Source organism: Rhopalosiphum maidis, chromosome 3 (genome assembly GCF_003676215.2).
Source record: "Rhopalosiphum maidis isolate BTI-1 chromosome 3, ASM367621v3, whole genome shotgun sequence".
NCBI lineage: Eukaryota > Metazoa > Arthropoda > Insecta > Hemiptera > Aphididae > Rhopalosiphum > Rhopalosiphum maidis.
The window spans coordinates 50,475,056-50,495,619 of record NC_040879.1 but is presented as its reverse complement, the minus strand read 5'-3'; the positions used below and the strand labels follow the sequence as shown (position 1 = coordinate 50,495,619).

The window sequence follows — 20,564 nt, the reverse complement described above, 5'->3', positions numbered from 1 at the left end:
AGGTACTAGCCGTAGAGGTGCGTATATTATATACATACGAAACTGCTGTGTATATTCTACAATATAGGAATAATACTTATAAAAAATATATATTACATTGACTACAAAGTTTTTATATCGGTAAACCAACTACACGTTTCTTTAGACCAGAAGTACTTTTATTTATTCGCAAATATTTAACACAAGATATTGTATGATATTATATAATTTATATCATAAAATACTCGTCCGAAATTCAATACAATCGAGTTAAGTAATCTAAAAAATATTCTGCTTTATAACAAGGAATTAAAAATGCTTATAAAATAAAAATAACCACGTTAAAAATTATGTAGAAAAATGTTTTCAAAGATGATAATATACTTTATTAATTAATTAACGAGGGTGTAAAATAAATGTATCAACTGATATATAATATTACAGATGATTTATAATAAGCATAACCGGTGTAGGTAATATGATGGTATATATAATAATATACATGACGCGGATTTTTATATAAAGACATAATTTTATTGAATGTAAATTTTTTAATTCTGAATAAAAATAATAAACTCGTAAAGAATACAACAAAAACAATATTAATTAAATGAAGTTTAAAGAAAATCTGGAACTATAATACAATATAAATTAAACTATGTACCTAGTCGCTAAAAACGTTGATTTACAAAAGAGATATTCTTCTGAATAAAAATGAAAATATGTCAATGGATATTGAATTAATACCATTGATATGTCGAGTATGAAATCGACGTTAACACTCCTTCAACCTCTACAATAAACTTACAAGTCAATTTATTTTGAGACCTAACCGCCGTACATTTAAATTTGAAAATCCTATTATTTCCAAGCAGACGACAATGAAGATGAATAGATGAATTATTTATTAATTACGATTCCAAAAACATGGATATAATAAACCTATAATATGGCTGCATCTAAACAAATACTCTTTGCATATGATCATTGATAAATAATTAAAAATTAATGTAAAATATCGATTTTCTTTGTTAAATATTTCATGTTTTTAATACATATTTTGGCAAAAATAAGAACATACATATTTACATACTTGATTTTTTTATTACATAAAAATCCGCGCCTTAATAATATACTATACGATTACTCAATGTACACGATAATATAATGCTCAATATAATATTATGATTATCATAATATTCTCGTATAATGTACGATATTATTTTATTCGTATTATTATTACAGCAGTAAACATCGCGTATTTGACTCATTTTACATTGACTATTGGACAGTCTACAGATTCCGATTTACAAATATAAGAAGTTAGATATAGATAGGTACCAGAAAATAGGAAAAAAATAGTTTACTTGTTAGTTTGTAGTAGGTACACCGGTCAATAACTTAAAAGCGTAGTTCTATACTTTTAATGCATTTTCCGTTTTACCAATTTTATCGTATATATTTAGACGATTAGGATCCACTAACACATCACTTCGAAAATTATTAGTTTTTGAAAATATTATTTTTACATATTTTGAAGCAATTGTGAAATAACATTTTATGAAATACAATAATAAATTTTAAATAATGATGAATATTTTATAAATATTTATTTATATGAACTTATAGTTCATATTAATTTTTTTATTATTATTATTACAATTAATATGTATATACATGTTGGCACTTTCGCCTCATTCATTTAATGGATTTAAATGCTATGGTTCAAAAATGAGTCAAATAAGCAGCGACATCTACTCCATCTATTTATCAACAGCCGACAGCCGCTGTCGAGTTGTCGTTACTCGCATGTCTTATACTCGCTTTTATAGCTGCATGTATAAAGTACCAAAACATTTTATAAGTTACCTATTTAGTTTACGTCGGTAACACCCCTTCTTCAATAAAATTATGATACCTACTTCAACTGTAACAATTTTAATTTTAGAACAACTTATGAGTAATAAAATAAAATCTAATACAATTTAATTAATGATATTTTAAATTATAACTTATAATGTTGATTTCACATAACCGACTCAAGTTAAATTTTGTCATTAACTTGCCCTCCTCTAGATATTATATTATATACCTACCTACAATATTAAAACAAATAACATTATCAACTATCAATACATGAATATGAATGCATATTAATATGATGTCTATGCCAAATTTTATTAAAAAAAAAAAAACAAATAAATAAAATGTGTACAATATAATAACACAATAATTTTCATATTGTCAATATTATATTATACACTTATAGTTTTATTTACTTGTGCTATTGCAATTGCGATATGAATTATTTTCCAAGTGTACATATTCTGCACCGAATTGAAAAAAGACTGTATTTGTGTTTAGGTATATTGATATATATTATAATATGCAGGTACTTCGGTACTTTTTAGATTTTTTGGTTTCAGTAATAACAATAATAACTATTTATGATGAACTTTGTTTTAAATTATCAAGCCTTAGCTGTATAAATATATTTTATAAATCTTTAACTACAAAAAAAAATTCGCAAATTTTTGAGATTTTAACAAATGTTGTCAACATTTTACTACAAACAATTCAATAAACATTTATAAAAATAAAATTACAATTATATATTTTAACATTTCTAAGAGAAATCTTATTAGTTATTAGAAAACGTGTATTACATTTTAAAGCTTTTAGATCTAACATTGAACATAACGATATCGATGTATATCAACATTTAAAAAAAAAAAACTAAACATTAGAAAAATTAAAAATTTATTGGATTTAATTAATGATAATACAAGTAATAGTGGAATGTTTTAAGTTTCTATGATGAATATTTTATGATTATTTTTGACATCTATTTAAGTGAACAGATTGGTAATATTATAATACATAGTAAGTAGATAATACTTTATTACCTATATGATATTAGTTTTTCAAATAATATTACTAGGTTCCGACTGGAATAAATAAGTTAATGGTAAAAATAGCTATAGATGAATCTAAATATTTTAAATATTTCATTGTATCATTGAAGGTACTGTTTTCTGTCACTGTTACGTAATTCGTACCTAGTGCGACTAATAGCGAAAATCTCTTATTGTAACTACCAATAGAATCTAAGGAATGCTATTACACGTATAAAAAAACATATAAGACACTTTATATTAAATATACAACTTTTTTTTACTCGTAAATAAAATTTGTATAACATTTAGAAAATAAAAATAACGGATAAAAGAATGATCATTCATCCGACATCGTAGCACAAAACTGCTGGCTGAACCGAAGGAAACTTGATAAAATCCCACGACCACCAGAGGTTGTCCTAAAAGGAATGGTATTAAAAACAAAAAAATAATTTAACTTAAACCTTTATGGTGTTATTCATAGACAAATTGGACCTAATTTAATAATGGTTTAATGTTCAATAGTAGTTTAACAATAGTTTATTTTTTGGTATTTATACTTCATAGATGATAAACTTTACTTATACCATAGACTTTAGAGCTATAGAGGCATACGTATACTGAGTTTAACGATAAACCTCCAATTTATAAACTAGGCAAACATTAGGTTTAAAGCTGATTTATTTTAAAAATCACTGTTATATCTTATTATCATTTAATTTAATTAATTTATGTTTTAAAAACGTGTGCACATTCATATATTATACTTAAAAAAAACAGTTATTGCTATAAAACAAAATTCGTAAAAATCCATAAAACGAACTTACCAATAATGAATTTCACAAAAAATATCTATTTTCGAAAGCGGAATGCTTACATATCGTACACAAAATTTGTGACTTTTTACCTCGAGCAGTTAACAATCGAGGAAAACGAATTTCGCCGAATTTACAATTTTTGATTGCACTTCGTTATTTAGCTAGAAGACAAGTAATTATTGAATATGTTTACAGTAATAGTTTATTTATGAATTAAAAACAAATTTAAGTACCTATATTATTATAATTTAATATTCAGGTCGACAATGGAGATTTACATGGTGTTAGTCAACCGATGATACTTTTCCAATTAACACTTTTTTGCTTATCCATTATAAAATACAATCACGCGATTTAAATTTAAATTTAAAATAAATACCACTAATAAACTCAAAAATACAGTGCGAAACTAAAAATAAATTCACGTAAAAATATTTTACAACAATTCATAAAATATAACGATAACAATGACATGGAAAAAAACACAACTGAAAAACTATAACGTTTGCATTTAAATAATAGAACATAGAATGTATTTTTTTTTCTAGATTGGCAACAATTAGTTATTACTAATTATAATTTCCATATTATTATATTGAAATTTGGGGGCTCTATGGCTGTTTATAATAAAACATATATTATATAATAATAACATAATATAACATATAATATATATTATTAAACCCGAGTTTAACTAAATTTTTTTAAACTTCGGTTAAAACTTTGTTTTTACAATGACTATGAATAACACTGTTATAATTTTAACAGAAAAATAATTTACATATTTTCATCATTTTAATGAATTTTATATCATATATTTAATATATATTCACATTCCCGGTTTTTTACTATTATATTGAGTAGGTAGGTAATAGAAATATTTTAAAATTTAATAAAAAGCTCATAAATAATAATAATTTATCGATTAAAATTTAAAAAATATCGAAAATCTGTAGTCATATTTTTTTTTATAAGCGCTTAAACTTAAAATTTTGACAAAATCAGAAATATGTAGGTAATACAAGGTTTTTTATAATAGGCAGTTTAACATAAATTAGTATTGTATGTAAGTATACCTTTATTATTATAATTATTAAATAATAAATATTAATAATATTTATATATTTATATGTTATTTAGTAAAAATTAAATTAACCTATTGTAATTAGTAATTACTAATAATAAAATAAGTTACTTAGGCATTATAAAAAAAATTAATATTAAGTTATTATTTAAGATACATTAAGAGTTATCCACATTTTTACTCTTATAAAGCAGTATTATATGCTCTATAATGTGTAGATAAAAATGTGCATGAATGAGTTTAGTTCAAGTTGTATTTGGACCAGAGAGAAAACACAAACAGATTTCCAACATAAATTATCCTTTAAGATTGAAAGCATTTTTAAATATTAATATTCTACATAATATTCATAACTTACTAAGAGATTAAAATATCATAGAACTCCAACCAGAAAATACAGATAATATTCTTACCATTAAATTTCTTAAAATGGGAACTGCTGTAGTGCTATATGTAAATTAAGGAATGTTATGCATTTGTGAGACGTAGGTAACATTATGTTGTCTTGTTGTAATGCTGTATTTACAATATCCTCTTAATAAGTTATATTATTAAAAGCGCATTTCAGATGGCTTGATCTTTCACATGAAGCTTTCATAATGATAGAATCAATAATACACCCCATATTGTAAGCAAATGGTAAATATTGGTTAACCTTGCTTGACTTGATGCTGTGTATACTATATTTTGTTATGGATTTGGAAGTCTAGTAATGAGTATAATATGTTTTCTCTACCATATATATTAATTTAATATATTTTTCTTTTTTATAAATATTTTCTCATTTATTTATTGTGTTATTATAAATGTATAATTTTATTTAAAATAACAAATATAAAACAATTCATGGCTACTAAAATCAAAATGCCTACTTCTTATTTACACCAAGCAGCATAAAAATCAATTAATTTAACTGTTTTAATAGAATTATAAAACGTTATCACATAATATTGTGCATAACGTTATGTTTGACTCACCGTCAAACCAAGATGTACTTACTATAGTATAGATCAATACAACACAGCCGTAGTGAACACGATAAGTTAATATTGGTATTTATATAATCAAATGGAGCGAAATCTCTATCAATACAATAATTTTTAGTTTACATAATACACATATGAAGACAGAACACATTAGGTAAGCATAAATCAGTAAAATTAGAATCAATATTCAGATATATTTATATATTATATATAAACAATCATACAGAATATAATTTATACATTTAACGTCATACTACTATAAACTTACATGCACAGAAGACAATTTAATCACACACACGAGATAACATCCCAAATTATATTCAAAAAGATAAAAGTATTGCTGTCAACGTTTTGTACACACACACATTCACCTTTCTTTCATTTTGCTATATTACAGATTAAGCCTTAATAACTTAAATTGTATTACTATAAAAGTACGATGATTTAATTTCATCGATTGCTGTACAATTCTTGATTTTATTCTACTAATTTTATATATTGGGCAACTAAATCATGATTTAGTGATTATTAGATCATTATATAATTGAAAACTAGTCTAGTTAAACATTTTATATTTTTCTAGAACTATACTTAGTCAGTAGTTGAAGTGACTCAAAATAAGTGGAACGATACACTACCTACATTTGTATGCTTTTCATTTATAATTAATTGAACACACAAATTTTTATAAGAATAGATTGAGAATTGAGTTAAATTGATATTGTTTTTATTTTAAATATTCCTCTTATTATGTAGCAGAATGGACAGAATGAATTAAGTTTGTATCACAAGATATTTTGTCTATCATTTGTATAAATAAATATTTCAAGTGGTCTGTTTAGCCAGCAATAAAAAAAAAACGTATCAGATAGTTTTAGTTTGTATTAACTATAAGAATTTTATTGTGGTTTTTCATATGTCCTTTTTTTCTAGTTTAATTGGTATTAAAGTTTTAATTGAGACTTTAATGTTACAATTGCAGATTTTAGGATTGTTTTCAATGCTATATAGTATATGTTATTGACACAATAAATTCACAAAATTGTTTTCTCTCTTAGTAAAACTTTTTTAATATTTATTACAGTCAATTACATCTATTTCCAGTTTTATCTGAGCTTCGACATTTTCTGTTGTATATTGAACATTTTTTTGTATAACTGAAAGAAAAATTTATATTGTAAACATACATAATGAAAAGGTAAAATATAACAATGAACAACAATAATATAATAATAATTAACTTAAAATATATTATCCAATTTGGCTTTGTACATTTAAAAAAAAATAGCAATAAGATATTATATTATTATGTTAATAGAAGTAAAATAGTGATCATGACATCATTATAATTAAAACTAAATGTGTACTAAAAAATTAATTGGAGGTCTACACTAATTCTTATTGAAAAATTAGGCAGTGCAGTGATGTATTAAGTAACATTGTAAAAGAAAAATATTTAAGGAGAAACTTCATACAGTAAAAAATAAATAATGACATTTTTTTTTAACTTACTTATTAATAAACACAATAAATATACTGTCAAAAATACCTCATGTATTTATATGAATTCAAAATTTATTGATATACAATAATAATTTTATATTAGATACACATTATTATTTTTATTATAGACTTGAAAAACTTTGTGATATTTTTTTGTTTTAATGAAGATTGACGTAATTTTGCTTTGCGATGTCTTAGACGCATATTATTAGATGTCATATCGTAATTAGGGTATTCCCAAATATATATATTATACATGAGTACATACTAAATACAAAACATAAATTGTCCGGATGTCCAGATTAGCGGGACTCTACTGTATTAAAAAATTTTAATTAGTATGATAGGCTGTATAGTTATATAGATTTGATTTAATTCAACCAAATTTTTAAATGGATAGTGGTGTAGTTAGAATTCAAATGTTAGAAGTGCTATAATTATGTAACACTTATAGAGCTGTGGGGAGCCTTTAAACAGTCTAAACCAGTATTTCTAAACTGGTGTTCCACGGAACCTAAGGGTCCAGTCAGCCGGTGCCAAGGGTTCCGTGAGAAATTTGGGATAATATAAATAAATTAATAATATTTTTTATGTGGATTATGATTCAAACATAGAATAGCTCCAAAAATTATATAGAGGTTCCACAAAGCGTTCAAGCTTCTGCAAAGGTTTCGCGAGTAAAAGAAGTTGGGAAACTGCTATAAACCACTCAAAATTACATAATACCAATATTCAATTTTAACAATTATGATATTGCATGCTATTATTAAACAAAATATTTTGTATCTATATTAGAAATGTGTTTAATATTTTTTTTTTTTTTTTGTCAATTCATTAGCCAAATTTCATTTGATATTTATAGATGAAGAATTATATTCATAGTCATCATGTACATGGGTGCCCGGAGAGCTCAGGCACTTATTGAAATTATTATGGGGTATTGGGCCCCCATTAAAATATTGGATTTTACGGGGACATTGTATTGATTAGGGACTAAGCACCATTTCCCAAATTGTGTATTTATGCCTGATACCAAAGTGTCCATTAAGTTTTTTGAAACTTGATGCCTATGTACATATGTCTTGTGGATGCATCATCAAACTGTTGAGGTAATAAATAATGCGTTTTCCGTCCACGCCTAAGCATCGGTGTTTATGGAAAGAATAAAAAAAAATTGAACTAACAATTTTTTACGGTATCGGTTTTTCTAAACTCAATGAAAATATGATGATAATACTTAGACATTAGGATTTATTTTAATTATTTTCAAACATAATTCTGTATATTTTTATAAAAAAAATATCAATAGAAACAATATAATATCTTAAAGAGTTAAAGGTATTAAATTATTTTATAAAAATGGTTTTTCCACATTATTTTACATAGATTTATAGATATTGGTAAAATGTTGCTGCTTATTACATCCAATCTCAGTATCCCTGTAGTTGCTCTACAAGATGTACAACGACCAATTTCATATGTCAGTGTTCATCTACAAACATATGCAATCATGTAGTAATAGATATAATAATTAATAATCATTAAGATTCAAGTTGAAATAATGACAAAACTATCTTAAATCCCATCAGGTATCAATAAAAAAAAGCTCTACCTATATAATATTAAACATCTCAAAATTGCATTTATAATACATGATAAATTGTGTTTATCTAAGTTTTATTGATGATTTTTATTTTTTATTAGTTCAAAGATTAATAAAAACAAAATTATAATATACAAAGTGTAATTATATTGTATTTTATTAGTATTTTTTTATTGTTATTATTAACTTAAAAAAATTGAATCTTTTAATTACAAGTTTAACAACATTGGACTCTAATGAATGTTTAGTAAGTAATTTTATTCAAGGTGTTCCATTTTTATTTGACAAATATACATAATTATGTTCCCAAAAGATTGGTATACCTAATACAATAATAAGCCGTTACAGTAACACATTACTTCCATTATGTTACTACCCAACATTGTATAAAACTGATGCCCCTGCCTGAAAAGCTATAGACTAGACAAATTAAAAATTGCTTTAATGATTACTTTACGAGCTTAGTGCTGTGCTTATTAAATTAAAACATACTTATATTTATAAAAAATTTAAATATTAAAAATCTATCAATGCATAGGAAATACTCTTCTTTAGAAAATATATAATAGGTGCATTTGCCTTAAACTGAACCAGAGTCGTAACCGTGGAAATATGGAGTATCTTTTATATTATGTGGGAGATAGACAGAGAAAACAAATGCTGGTGTAGCGGCCCCTTAAGAAACCTGCCTTCAGTATGTCGGCTGAAACATAGACACTCACATGACCTAATTTAAAAATAATTATAATAATCAATTAACTAAAATAGTTATACAATTATAATGTCGTAAACAACATTACTTATTATACTGTTAATAGTGTTAATACTTAAGAGGACGTAGTACTAACCCACATGTGTTGTCTCCGTCTTACACATGAGACATAGCAAATTTTCGTTCACCAGTTTCAATATTGTGCTGTTAGTTGTGATATTAGAGTGAATTGACCTATTATAAAATTCAAAGGTAATTTATTTTTAAGTTATGATCTTTTTGAAACTGTGCATTTTAAAATGATCATAACTTACTTAAAAATAACAATATCAATAAAAGGCTAAGTGAGGCCCTGGATAATAATCTTACCTTTAAATTTTATAATAGGTCAATTCACTTTAATATCAAAACTAATAGCACAATATTGAAACTTTTAAACAAAAATTTGCTATGTCGTACGTGTGTAAGACAGAAACAACATATGCGGGTTCTATGTCCTCTTAAACCAATTATACACAAGTTTAATATATTATAAACTATAAAAAAAACTATAAATGTATATAAAATAGTCGCCTCTTATTGGATTCAATTTGAGATCAGAATATTTGAGTCCATTAACCGAATGAGTCAATAATGCAAAAAGTTCAAGAATAAAAAGATATACAATATATTGTAATAAAAAAATTAAATCTCATTATGTACTTATCGTGAATTTATTTTAAATGTATATAATTCGGGACATAAATTGTGAATTTGTGAGTTAGTAATACAATACTGATATATACATAATAATGTTGTATTTAAATAACTAGCTTCGATGCACGTTGATTCAGGTGTACAAGATTATTTTGATACCATACCAAAATCACTAGATCAGCTGTGTTAAATGTAAAGAAGTCAAGCAAAATTTAAATTTAAATTTAATATCAAAACATTCATACATTTCTAAAATTAAATTTCAAATATTATTTAACAGTAGATTAGTACAAAATAACATATTAAGGTAACTTTTAATTTTAAGAAAATATTATGATCGAATGTGTTGTATAATTTAAAATGCTCATAATTTACTTCAAAAGTTCAAAATTAAAATATCAAGAAAAAAACTTACAAGGTGTCCTAGATAATATTCTTATCTTTAAATTTGATAACATGTCTATTCACACTAATACTAAAAATAAAAGTGTCAGAGTATAATGGATTCTTCTGAATATTACATTTTTCATGTATATTTTAATAAGACAGAATCAATACATAAAACATAAACATAAAAATTATTTAAAATTGAAATTACTAACTGTATTTAACATACAAAACTAATAGAACATGTTAAATCCAATTTATATAAATAGTATCTATTGCAGATATCTTTACCAATGTATTAAATCGACATAGTCGCTTAACTATTACTATTATATTATTATAATACTGTAGCAAACCGATGAAGTCACTTTACTATTACTATTATATTGATATTACAATTTTTTTTTACTAGTTCGCTATGAGTTGACATAAGCGTGTTGTTTATCAATAAGTTGACATTTGGTTTTCTACGAATTCACATAATATCATAGCACAACAATAGCTATACTATTAAAAACAACCAAAAGATTCTTATTAGCATTTCCAATGCATTTTCGGCTTCTTTGATACACCACCTTAATTTTTTACCGTGCATTCATCCAGCAGAGACTTAATATATATAAAGGTCTCGATACGCTGTAAGATTAGAATTAGTCTTACATCCCAAATCACCGAACTTAGTTGAGTCATTGGGCCGTGCCCTACCATTGCCGTTTCTCTAAGTCTATTCACAATACTACTTTCAGGGCTTAAATACAGGTTGTTGGGCCGTGTCCTAACATTGCCGCTTGTTATCTACGTTCAGATCACAAGTATTAATATAACTAATTTCTTGGGCACAGTTATTTCACTTTGTTTAAAAATTTTATTAAAAGTATATTAAATACTTATATTATTATTATTCAATAAACAATCAACTAATTAAACTACCACTGTTGTTCACTTCATTTCACCAATTCTGAACTCATCAACTCAACATACGACAGACCAGTATTTACAGAGAAGTTACTACAATTGTAGTACGAGTACCTAAGGTCACTACACCAACTACAATATACAAATTTAATTGTGAAGTCACTATTTTGGGGCAATTGTACTAAAACTAACATAAAAAAAATCCAAGTTTTAATGTTATTATTAATTGTTCCATGGTATATGTTTGTATGTTTATAATGGGGCTCTTCACAAATATTTTCAGTTACCCATAATAACTAAGTATATTAAATATTTAACATCAATTTTTTCAATCACTTAAATTCTGCTAGTAGTGCACAGATTAAGTGACATTCTCAATATGCCGACTTAAGGTGGACGCCCACACATTTTTTTTTGTATTATTATTATTCTTTTATACAATTTATAAATTCATATTGTGTTGTATACTATACAGTGATGCAACTAAACAAAAAGGTCTTTAGTACCCCCAAGTTTAAATTTAGCACTCCTTGTTTTTTAAACCTAAATATTATTAAATATCATCAATTGGTAAACTGTCAACAGTTATAGCACCCTACGTTTTAGAGGTCTAATTGCGCCTACGATACTATAATAATACAGTACATATATATTCTAATAATCTGTTAAATCACTTAAATATTGTATTTAACTTTATATCTTTAGTGTGTGTTGTTAACAAATTTTAAAATATAATTAACCATAAGTTCAGATGATATTATTGACAGGGAAACTTTAAATAAATACAGAAAAAAAACATGCATTTTAGTTATTCATGCATGTGTATGCATAAAATTCTATCTATGGTGATTGCTTAAGAGGACATTATACCCACATGTGTTGTTGTCTTTGTCTTGCTAAGTACATTAGTAAGACAAAGACAGTAGATACAGATATAATATTCTCTAAATAATAATTATTATTATTATTTATGTAATACAGTGAAACTTGATTAACTGTCAGTCACGGCCCACGGGACCAATGCCTTAACGGATAAATCAAATAGACGATTAACATTTTGTAATTAATGTAAATATACATATTACAACATGTATTTTCATATAAATAATAATGATAAAATGATACAAAACATACATGTACAGGCTACTCGTCAGTCACTGATAAAATAAAAAATGTGTTCATTTACATCATGATTATCGCATTTTTCACATAATATAATGTTACAAACTACTTTTAAATGCTTGATAGTTTGGCGACACCAATTAATGTTAGGCACCGCAAGAGTTTACACACATAAAGATATTTTTCATCCATGTTACCAATTATTAGTTATTTTAGTGAATAGTTGATTAGTATAAACTATAAAAATACAAAACTATTTTGTTGTTTTCGGTTCACATTAGTGAAACTTTACGAGTAAATGGTTTTTGATCCAGAATAAATAAAAATCAAATTTAGGTCTATCAAAAAAAAAAAATTTAAGAAAAATGCTGCTGTTAAATGATCAAAAAAAAGGAACGCTGGGTGGGACAACTACATTAAGTTGATATGTACGAAATATAATTCATACACCAAATTAGAAAACCAAAAATATTATTTATCCATAGGTTTCCATAAATGTTAGCATTAGGAAACCAAATTTAATACAAATCTATTGTGTACAGGGATAACTATAATCAAGGATACAAAAAATGAGCGCTGGTCGTCATGTACCAAACAGCAGTTTTTTGATAGTGGTTATCAAAATCATAAAATAAATAGTCCGCAGTTAATTGGATACAATGGTTAATTCATTAATTAGTTACTGAGAACTAATTGTTACTATGGTGGATATGAAAAACAGGCTGCTGAGACCAGTGCTAATTTTTTGTGTCCCGGCTATAGTATGCTTATATAATGCTACTTGTTGATTGGAGAAGTGATATTAAGTGACACAGTAGTAATTCACAATGTGATAAGAACTATTCTACAATACCTTAGATAAACAACCATGTAAAATTGTAACACCATTCAGTTTATTTAAGCCATATCTCTCAGGCACATGTACACGTAGCCACTATTGTTTCTTGGCGGTAATAACTAAAAACAAAATTTAAAACAAGAAATCAATTAAATTAATTAAGCTTATAATGCTTTTAAAACTTAATAATATAATACTGGCTTAATAATCATTAATTAAGTAACAAATAAATGATAATGAAATAAAAATAAACAGTAAGTCACTTTTTAAACAAAAAACTTATCTGTAAATATAAGAAAAATATTTGAATATCAACACTATCAATTACTACCAAATCTCAACCAATCTACGCCCAAAAGTCTTTTTAAAATAGAGAAATACAGCAAAATCAGTATATAACAGACAAACACAAAACCATTAAAAGTGTTCAAGCTTTAATATTTTTTTTGTACTTTTTTTTTAGTTAAAATAACATATGTAATTATTTAATAAAAAAATGTATTGTTATACATAAAAAAAAATGGTTAATATTAATACCTTGATTAATAATTATTAATTCATAGATATTACAAATAGGTACGCATTACGCATATAATTATTAATATAAGTTATACATGATAATAAACTAATAAATATACACAACGTTATCGTTTGCACTGTAGTAAAACATAATTCATTTCTGACACAAATTCATGTGTCTCAATGTAGTTAACGGTTACATGTACAATTTGTACATATGTACGCAATTATATCCATTATCGAGGTATTCAGAAAAAATATTAGTGTTTGTGTTCATAATAAAAAATGTCTGTTATAAAATAGTCAAAATACACTGGAATACTTATATTTTTGTAAGGACTTTATCATTTTGTCCTTTGAGTTGGTTTCAGTGCAGGTTGTTTCTAACACCTACATTTCTTATGTTGGTGCAGATTCGACATTGTCAATATTACATTCAAGTAAATATAACACAACAAAACTTACTGATCTGTGTTCTTGAATCCAATTGTTCCAGACTGTTGTAAAGTAGATTTCAGTATCTTTTTTCAATAGATTTTCTTCTTTCTCGTATACTTTATTGTCAATATTATACCTGTAAATAATTTCACAATTTTATTCCATAAAATCAACATAATCGTAGGACTTACGAAAAACACAGAAAAGGCAAACTTTTTAGATCTTAATTTGTATAGATACTGGAACAAAGACGTAGTTGACTCATTATCCCCAAGCCTACACTTCGAACATTCAACATAAATTAAACCGATTTACCGATTACAAATTTACGAAAATAATAAAAATATTAAATACATAACCTCAATTGTATGTCTGAAATTTGAATTGATAACCACCTGAAAACCGAACAATGATTACATTTGATAATTCGTTATCATAAAAATTTATAACAATTTTATTATTTTGGCGCGTTTGTATGGCGTGTGCGATGTTAGGGGCGTTTGGACGATTTTAACCAATTTCCTTCTCAGCTCTAACACACAAAACGCCAAGCCGAGATTCTCCTGGTTGGAATGTGGAAAGAAAGAAAAAACAATTTCGATCTTAAATTCATAACATATATTTTTTGAGTATAAGTTGGCAGAAAGACAAACGCGTGTAATAATACACGGTACTCGGTAGGAATAAATAATATATACAAATATAGTATAATCGCCGTTCGGTAATGTTTCGATTTCGAAAAGGAAAAACAATATTATCGTCGCACGGTGAAACGGGTGAACTTTGGGGAGTTCCGAAAAGATCGGAAGCGAACGATTGAGAACGTCATTGTCGTGCCTGTCTGAGGACAATCCGCATTCCACGGTAACGCTTATGACAAGGAATATTACAACTGCTTATACAAAATAAACCACACTGACATCGAGTTGTACGAAGTTCGAAAGTGGTGACTGGTGATAACGCGTCACAGTATTATTGATTATGGGAAAAACGAATGTCTTGGTTTTTTTTTAAAAATTATCGAGAGTATTACATGATTAGTTGAATCATAGATAATTATTATAATTATTATCTATTAGTTGAATAGTCGTTGTACTTCTAAATACGATAAAATCTGTATACATCTGTTTTCTATTGGCAAACTTACTGTACATTTTACCATTTCTCGTACTTCCTTGTGTGATTGCTGATTAATCTTATCGACTATGATTCTGTGGTTAAACCATCATTGTTTAGAATTATAGGCGTTCGAAACTCCCTAGTAATTTTATGTATTATACATGCGGGAAATACACATTAAATGTATTTTTTTCTAAATAGTTGCGCACTAGATGCTACTTGAAAATGTGTATTTACTATTTAGTAATAATTTTATTGTTTGTAAATAAATGTATTTCTAATTGGTATATATAGTGGCATTTTCTTAACTTGAGTGGCACTGTATTAAAATAATTATTTACACTGCCTTCTTGAAAAATTCCTAAATAGTGAATATGCATTAGAATATAAAGGTCTTACTACATCATATCTATTATTTTATTATTTATTTATGAAAAAACATATTGCTTTGGTGTACAAAGTAGTAAGTGCCAACCGAAAATTACAATTTATTTGATTACCTATTATCATATCTATACATCTTAAATTATTAATTTGTGGTATTTACCTATTTTGTATGTTATGGCTATAAAAGAAATATTTTTCAATTTTAATGTTTAAAAAATATTATAACTATAAAATTGAAATAAGAATTACAAACTGAAAAATATGAACAATAACTCCATTGCAAGTAAAACTTAAAGGTGTGCAAACAACTAATATTTAGTATCTTTGTACATTTTATACAAAAAATAATCAATGAACAATACATTTTTAGAAATGCTAGAGTATAGATGCACCTAGTATTAAATATAAATTTCTAATATGTACCATTAATAATGGTCTATTATGCTTATGCATGTTATTGCTTGATAATAAAATTTTCTAAAGTTAGGAAACTTGATTGTATATTTATACTATACAGAACAAATTCTCAAGCCTTAAGCACACATCACATTTTCTGATATCAGTATTACCAGTCACAGTATTATGATTAGAAAAACTACTTAACCAATACTTAAAATTAAATTATTAAACTAAATTCTTGATGCATATAATTTCAAACAATTAAAATAATATTCAATTCATAAGTGAAGAAGTATGAAAATTCACTTCTAAAAAATTTTTCTGATTCTTGACATAAGCTTTGCTGGTATACATTAATCCTCCTCGGTTCCTACTATTTATTAAGGAATTAGTGTTTTTACTAAGCTGTTGAATTAAACCACTTCAACAGTTTTTATATTTTACTTTATTATATATTATGTTAGATATTTTTTTCTGTTGTAAGTAACTGTTTACCAAAGTCAACATAGTCTTTGTTTTTTTTTTTTTCAGTAACATTTAGATTTTTGTGTTGTATAGACAGTTGTCAAATAATAATCAAAATGCTTTATTGTGAACCAAAATTATAAGTTGATTTAATGCAAGTTGGATTGTTGTTATATCCAAACGTTGATCTATAATCACTTAATACTGTTTCATTAAAATCTTGACTAATTTTGTAAGTTAAAAAAATGTTGAATCACCTTTTAAACGTATACTTTGATATATTTCAATAGTTTTTTGAAAACCCAACCACCATAATCCCCTATATAATGCACAGGGATATGGAAGTAAACAATTGAATCAATTCTTACATATGTGTAAGCTTTCGTAGAATAGTACTCTAAACAGCAAATTGTTCATTAAAAAAAAGTTTATTACAATGAACCAATTTTTTTCTTTTCAAAGCACTTTGAATAAATTGTTTCAAAACATCTGAAATTAGAGTCTAATAGAAACTAAATTATCACGAGCTTACATTTTACACCTATCTTCAAATCTATTTGTACACTAAATAATTTATTACTGACCAGCAATGATCATCAAAAAAAAAATTTCAAACAATCTTAAAAACTCAATCGTACCAAGTACGCATAAACATATTAGTAATTAGGAAATACAAATAAAACAATAAACAAAAATTATACATTATTAAGAATTCCGATTTTTTTATATTTACTACCTGTAGCAATCTACAAAAAATTGAAGGAAATTGCTATAGAGAAAAATGGAGGAAAATTATATAATAAAACTCGTCTATCGATTAAAAAAAATATATATATAATATTTAATTTAATTTCTTGAGGGCTAATTACTCTAAGCGGGTTTTCTTAAGTTTTGAAAGGTTAGGTTAGGTTTATAAATTTCATTAAGCTATCAATCACTATTCAACAACTCATATATTATTTGATCCAGGATGTATAAAAAAAATTTTCGGGGAGTGGTGAACCCCAAAACCCCCCTGTATACGTGCTTGATTTAATCATGTTTCGTGATTTCTATTTATTAATACCTTTAAATTATCTGCATTAAAATCAGTCATTGGAGATATTTGTATATAACGGATAATAAATCATACAATGTTGAAATATTTTTTATAATCATTGTTTTTATTTTTTGTTCAAAATTTTGAATTCAATAAAGAACCAATATTTTTACTTCAAAGTCGGAACAGAAAAACGCTTAAGTATTCTTCTGCCTTTACGCATTTTGTAACATTCTGGAGCAAAATGATTTCCGCAAATTGATTGGCTGGGTGAAGCACTTTTTATGTCCAAGGAAGCATACCAAACACGCCTTCTTATTTCATTTTTCGGAAACCTAAATCAAAAAAAAAAAAACAATAATTACATTTTATGTATTCAAGTAATTAGTAACCATAATAATACTTACAAATGATATGATAGCTTCTTTGTACTGTTTTTAGTCGACGCACGACAAATGATACACGTACGAGACATGGCACGAAAATATTAAAAGACCGCAGAAAAAAATTGTGTTACAATATTAACACTTTAGAACACAAATGCGTATTGCGTCACAGAATGTGTGTACAACAATGAACTACGTCTATGAGACTTCTAACCTGTTATGAATATTCTCTTTGTCGACGATTTGCTATCATCGTCAACCACTTGTCGGAGTGAGCGCATCATATAATAAATGCAGTCTGTCTCTCACCCAAATTCCTGACTGGAGTCCCCCCATTTTGTTAATACACCTGCGGGCCATACATTCTTGCGTTGTTATACACGTTTACAAAGAACATTAACCCGACCCAACCGCGGCGGCCGACGAGAAATGAGCAGTAAACAACAGTTGTGGTAAATACCGAGTAAAAAAATACAACGTACTACGTACACCGTAGCACGGCATAGGCGAATGGTTATTATAGTTATCTGAGAAATGGTATGCCTGTTAGGCCGTCTTCCCCGACCGTCCCGCCAAACGCCCGTTGTTCCGTTCGCCGACCGCCGTCGCCGTGTACCGCGGCCATGACTTGACACGAACAACGTTTCAGCCGTTAAGAGTTACGAAACGCGTTGTGTTTTCACGCCACTGAACGGCGTGCGATGCGATTCTCGTGTGCGAGAACGTCAACCATCGCCGAAACCGCCAAAATATCGAACGGATTACTGTTTTTTGTTTTTTTTTGTTTTTTTAACGTGATTTACACGATTTTGATAAAGAAAAAAACCACAACAACAAGTATTCCGCTTGTGCCTCCTTTCTTTCGTCCGGCAAAGACCTCGACCACAGCGGCGTTTCCCGACTCGCAATCTGTCTCGTTTATCGTGACCGCGACAGCAGCTTCTGCTGTAGACAGTACCCGTGTTATCGCACGTCACCCGTGGCTGATGTCAAATATAATTACGTGGTACTTTACGATGCACACAGTTTGTCATTTTAATCGCGAACCAAGATGAAACGCGACAAAAACGCTATGGATTGGAATTTAGAATACGGAGATCTCTGTCACGCCTGTGCCGGAGACGGGGGCGCTCGTCGTAACTGAATTTGCCTATCCTTCAGCCCCTCGCTGCTAATATAATGTATAACAAATTGTTTAGCATAAAAATCATAATACATGAATTCCATTTCCGTAACAGGCGTACACAACGATATGAATAGAACTATACAGCGTCAATGCAGACGATGAATAAATGATCTCATTGGTGCGGTGATCATACAGAAATCTATTTATATTTAAAAAAAATAGGTACCTACTACCTATCTAAAATAAAATACTATACAATATTAAAGAACTATAATATAATTAATAGTCCCGCATCGGTAAGATTGAAAAAAAAAACACATACAAAAATCATGCTTTATTTACGCGCGATGGTAGGAAAAAAAGTACAAATTAGAATATTTTAAATAAAACTTATATAATCATTCTATATGATATTTTATGATATGAGCTTTTATAATCACTCTGTATAATATGTTAGTTTGGTGTGAAAAACCAAAAATAAAATTATAAAATCTACTATTCACTTAATATTATACATTTATAGACTTACAGTTTATACCTAATATACGTTAGGTTTCTGTGGAAAGCAATGGATTTAGATTATACACACATATTTAGATACATAGGTTATAGGCGGTTAGAACGTGATATAATAAGTAAAGTACGGTACAAGTATAGTATAATATTAATATAGTATAGTACAGTAAGTCAGTATAAGCGTGAGCGTGTGATAGACGAAGACAGCGTACGTTAAACAGTATTAAACAGATTTTATTTGTTTTTTTAATGGAAATTTTAAAATCTAATAAAGGAAACATGAAAATCACGTATGGAGGTTTTTTATACACAAATATTATTATTTCTTAATTATTAATATTATTATAACTGTACTAGTTTTGGGGAAAATAAAATAAAACTTGAAGATTTTTAAAAGCTAAAGCTCAAAATATTAAGTTAAAGCTTAAATTTTTTTTTAAATATTTCAATTTGTACTTTTTTCTGTTCCCCGTAAGTGCGTGTGTGGGAGCGCCCCGTATTTTTTTACACAGTTGTGTCTTGTGTACGAACTAAATAATGATCACTACGCACACATCTACATGTTTCGTGCCTAATAAAATTGCCTATGCCGTACTCCTTAAAAACAATTTTTTATCCTACTTTAGATAA

The 20,564-nt window shown here is 26.8% G+C and overlaps 1 protein-coding gene and 1 long non-coding RNA gene across 3 annotated transcripts; both read right to left on the bottom strand.

The window, feature by feature from the left end:
* Nucleotides 1-6,824: 6,824 nt before the first annotated feature.
* Nucleotides 6,825-14,813, bottom strand: LOC113559054. 2 transcript variants are annotated; one of them, XR_003405811.1, is made up of 4 exons: nt 14,689-14,813; nt 14,525-14,633; nt 13,556-13,659; nt 6,825-6,921 (listed from the first exon to the last, which is right to left on the bottom strand). It is a non-coding gene; the product is annotated as an uncharacterized LOC113559054 (long non-coding RNA). The 2 variants fall into 2 exon arrangements; XR_003405810.1 differs by lacking the exon at nt 6,825-6,921 and adding an exon at nt 8,634-8,759.
* A 3,262-nt stretch (nt 14,814-18,075) lies between these two features.
* On the bottom strand, nt 18,076-18,541 carry LOC113557957 (THAP domain-containing protein 1-like). Its single transcript, XM_026963496.1, has 2 exons — nt 18,314-18,541; nt 18,076-18,241 (listed from the first exon to the last, which is right to left on the bottom strand). Exons 1-2 carry the CDS (start codon nt 18,379-18,381, stop codon nt 18,076-18,078), a joined length of 234 nt encoding a protein of 77 aa, XP_026819297.1. The 5' UTR covers nt 18,382-18,541.
* Between the last annotated feature and the right edge of the window lie 2,023 nt (nt 18,542-20,564).

What these genes read in the sequence shown, in the direction of transcription:
- LOC113557957 (XM_026963496.1), bottom strand. Translation starts at nt 18,381, where the DNA reads ATGTCTCGTACGTGTATCATTTGTCGTGCGTCGACTAAAAACAGTACA. An exon ending in AAGAAGCTATCATATCATTT is followed by an intron (nt 18,242 to 18,313) that starts GTAAGTATTATT and finishes TTTTTGATTTAG; the next exon opens with GTTTCCGAAAAATGAAATAA.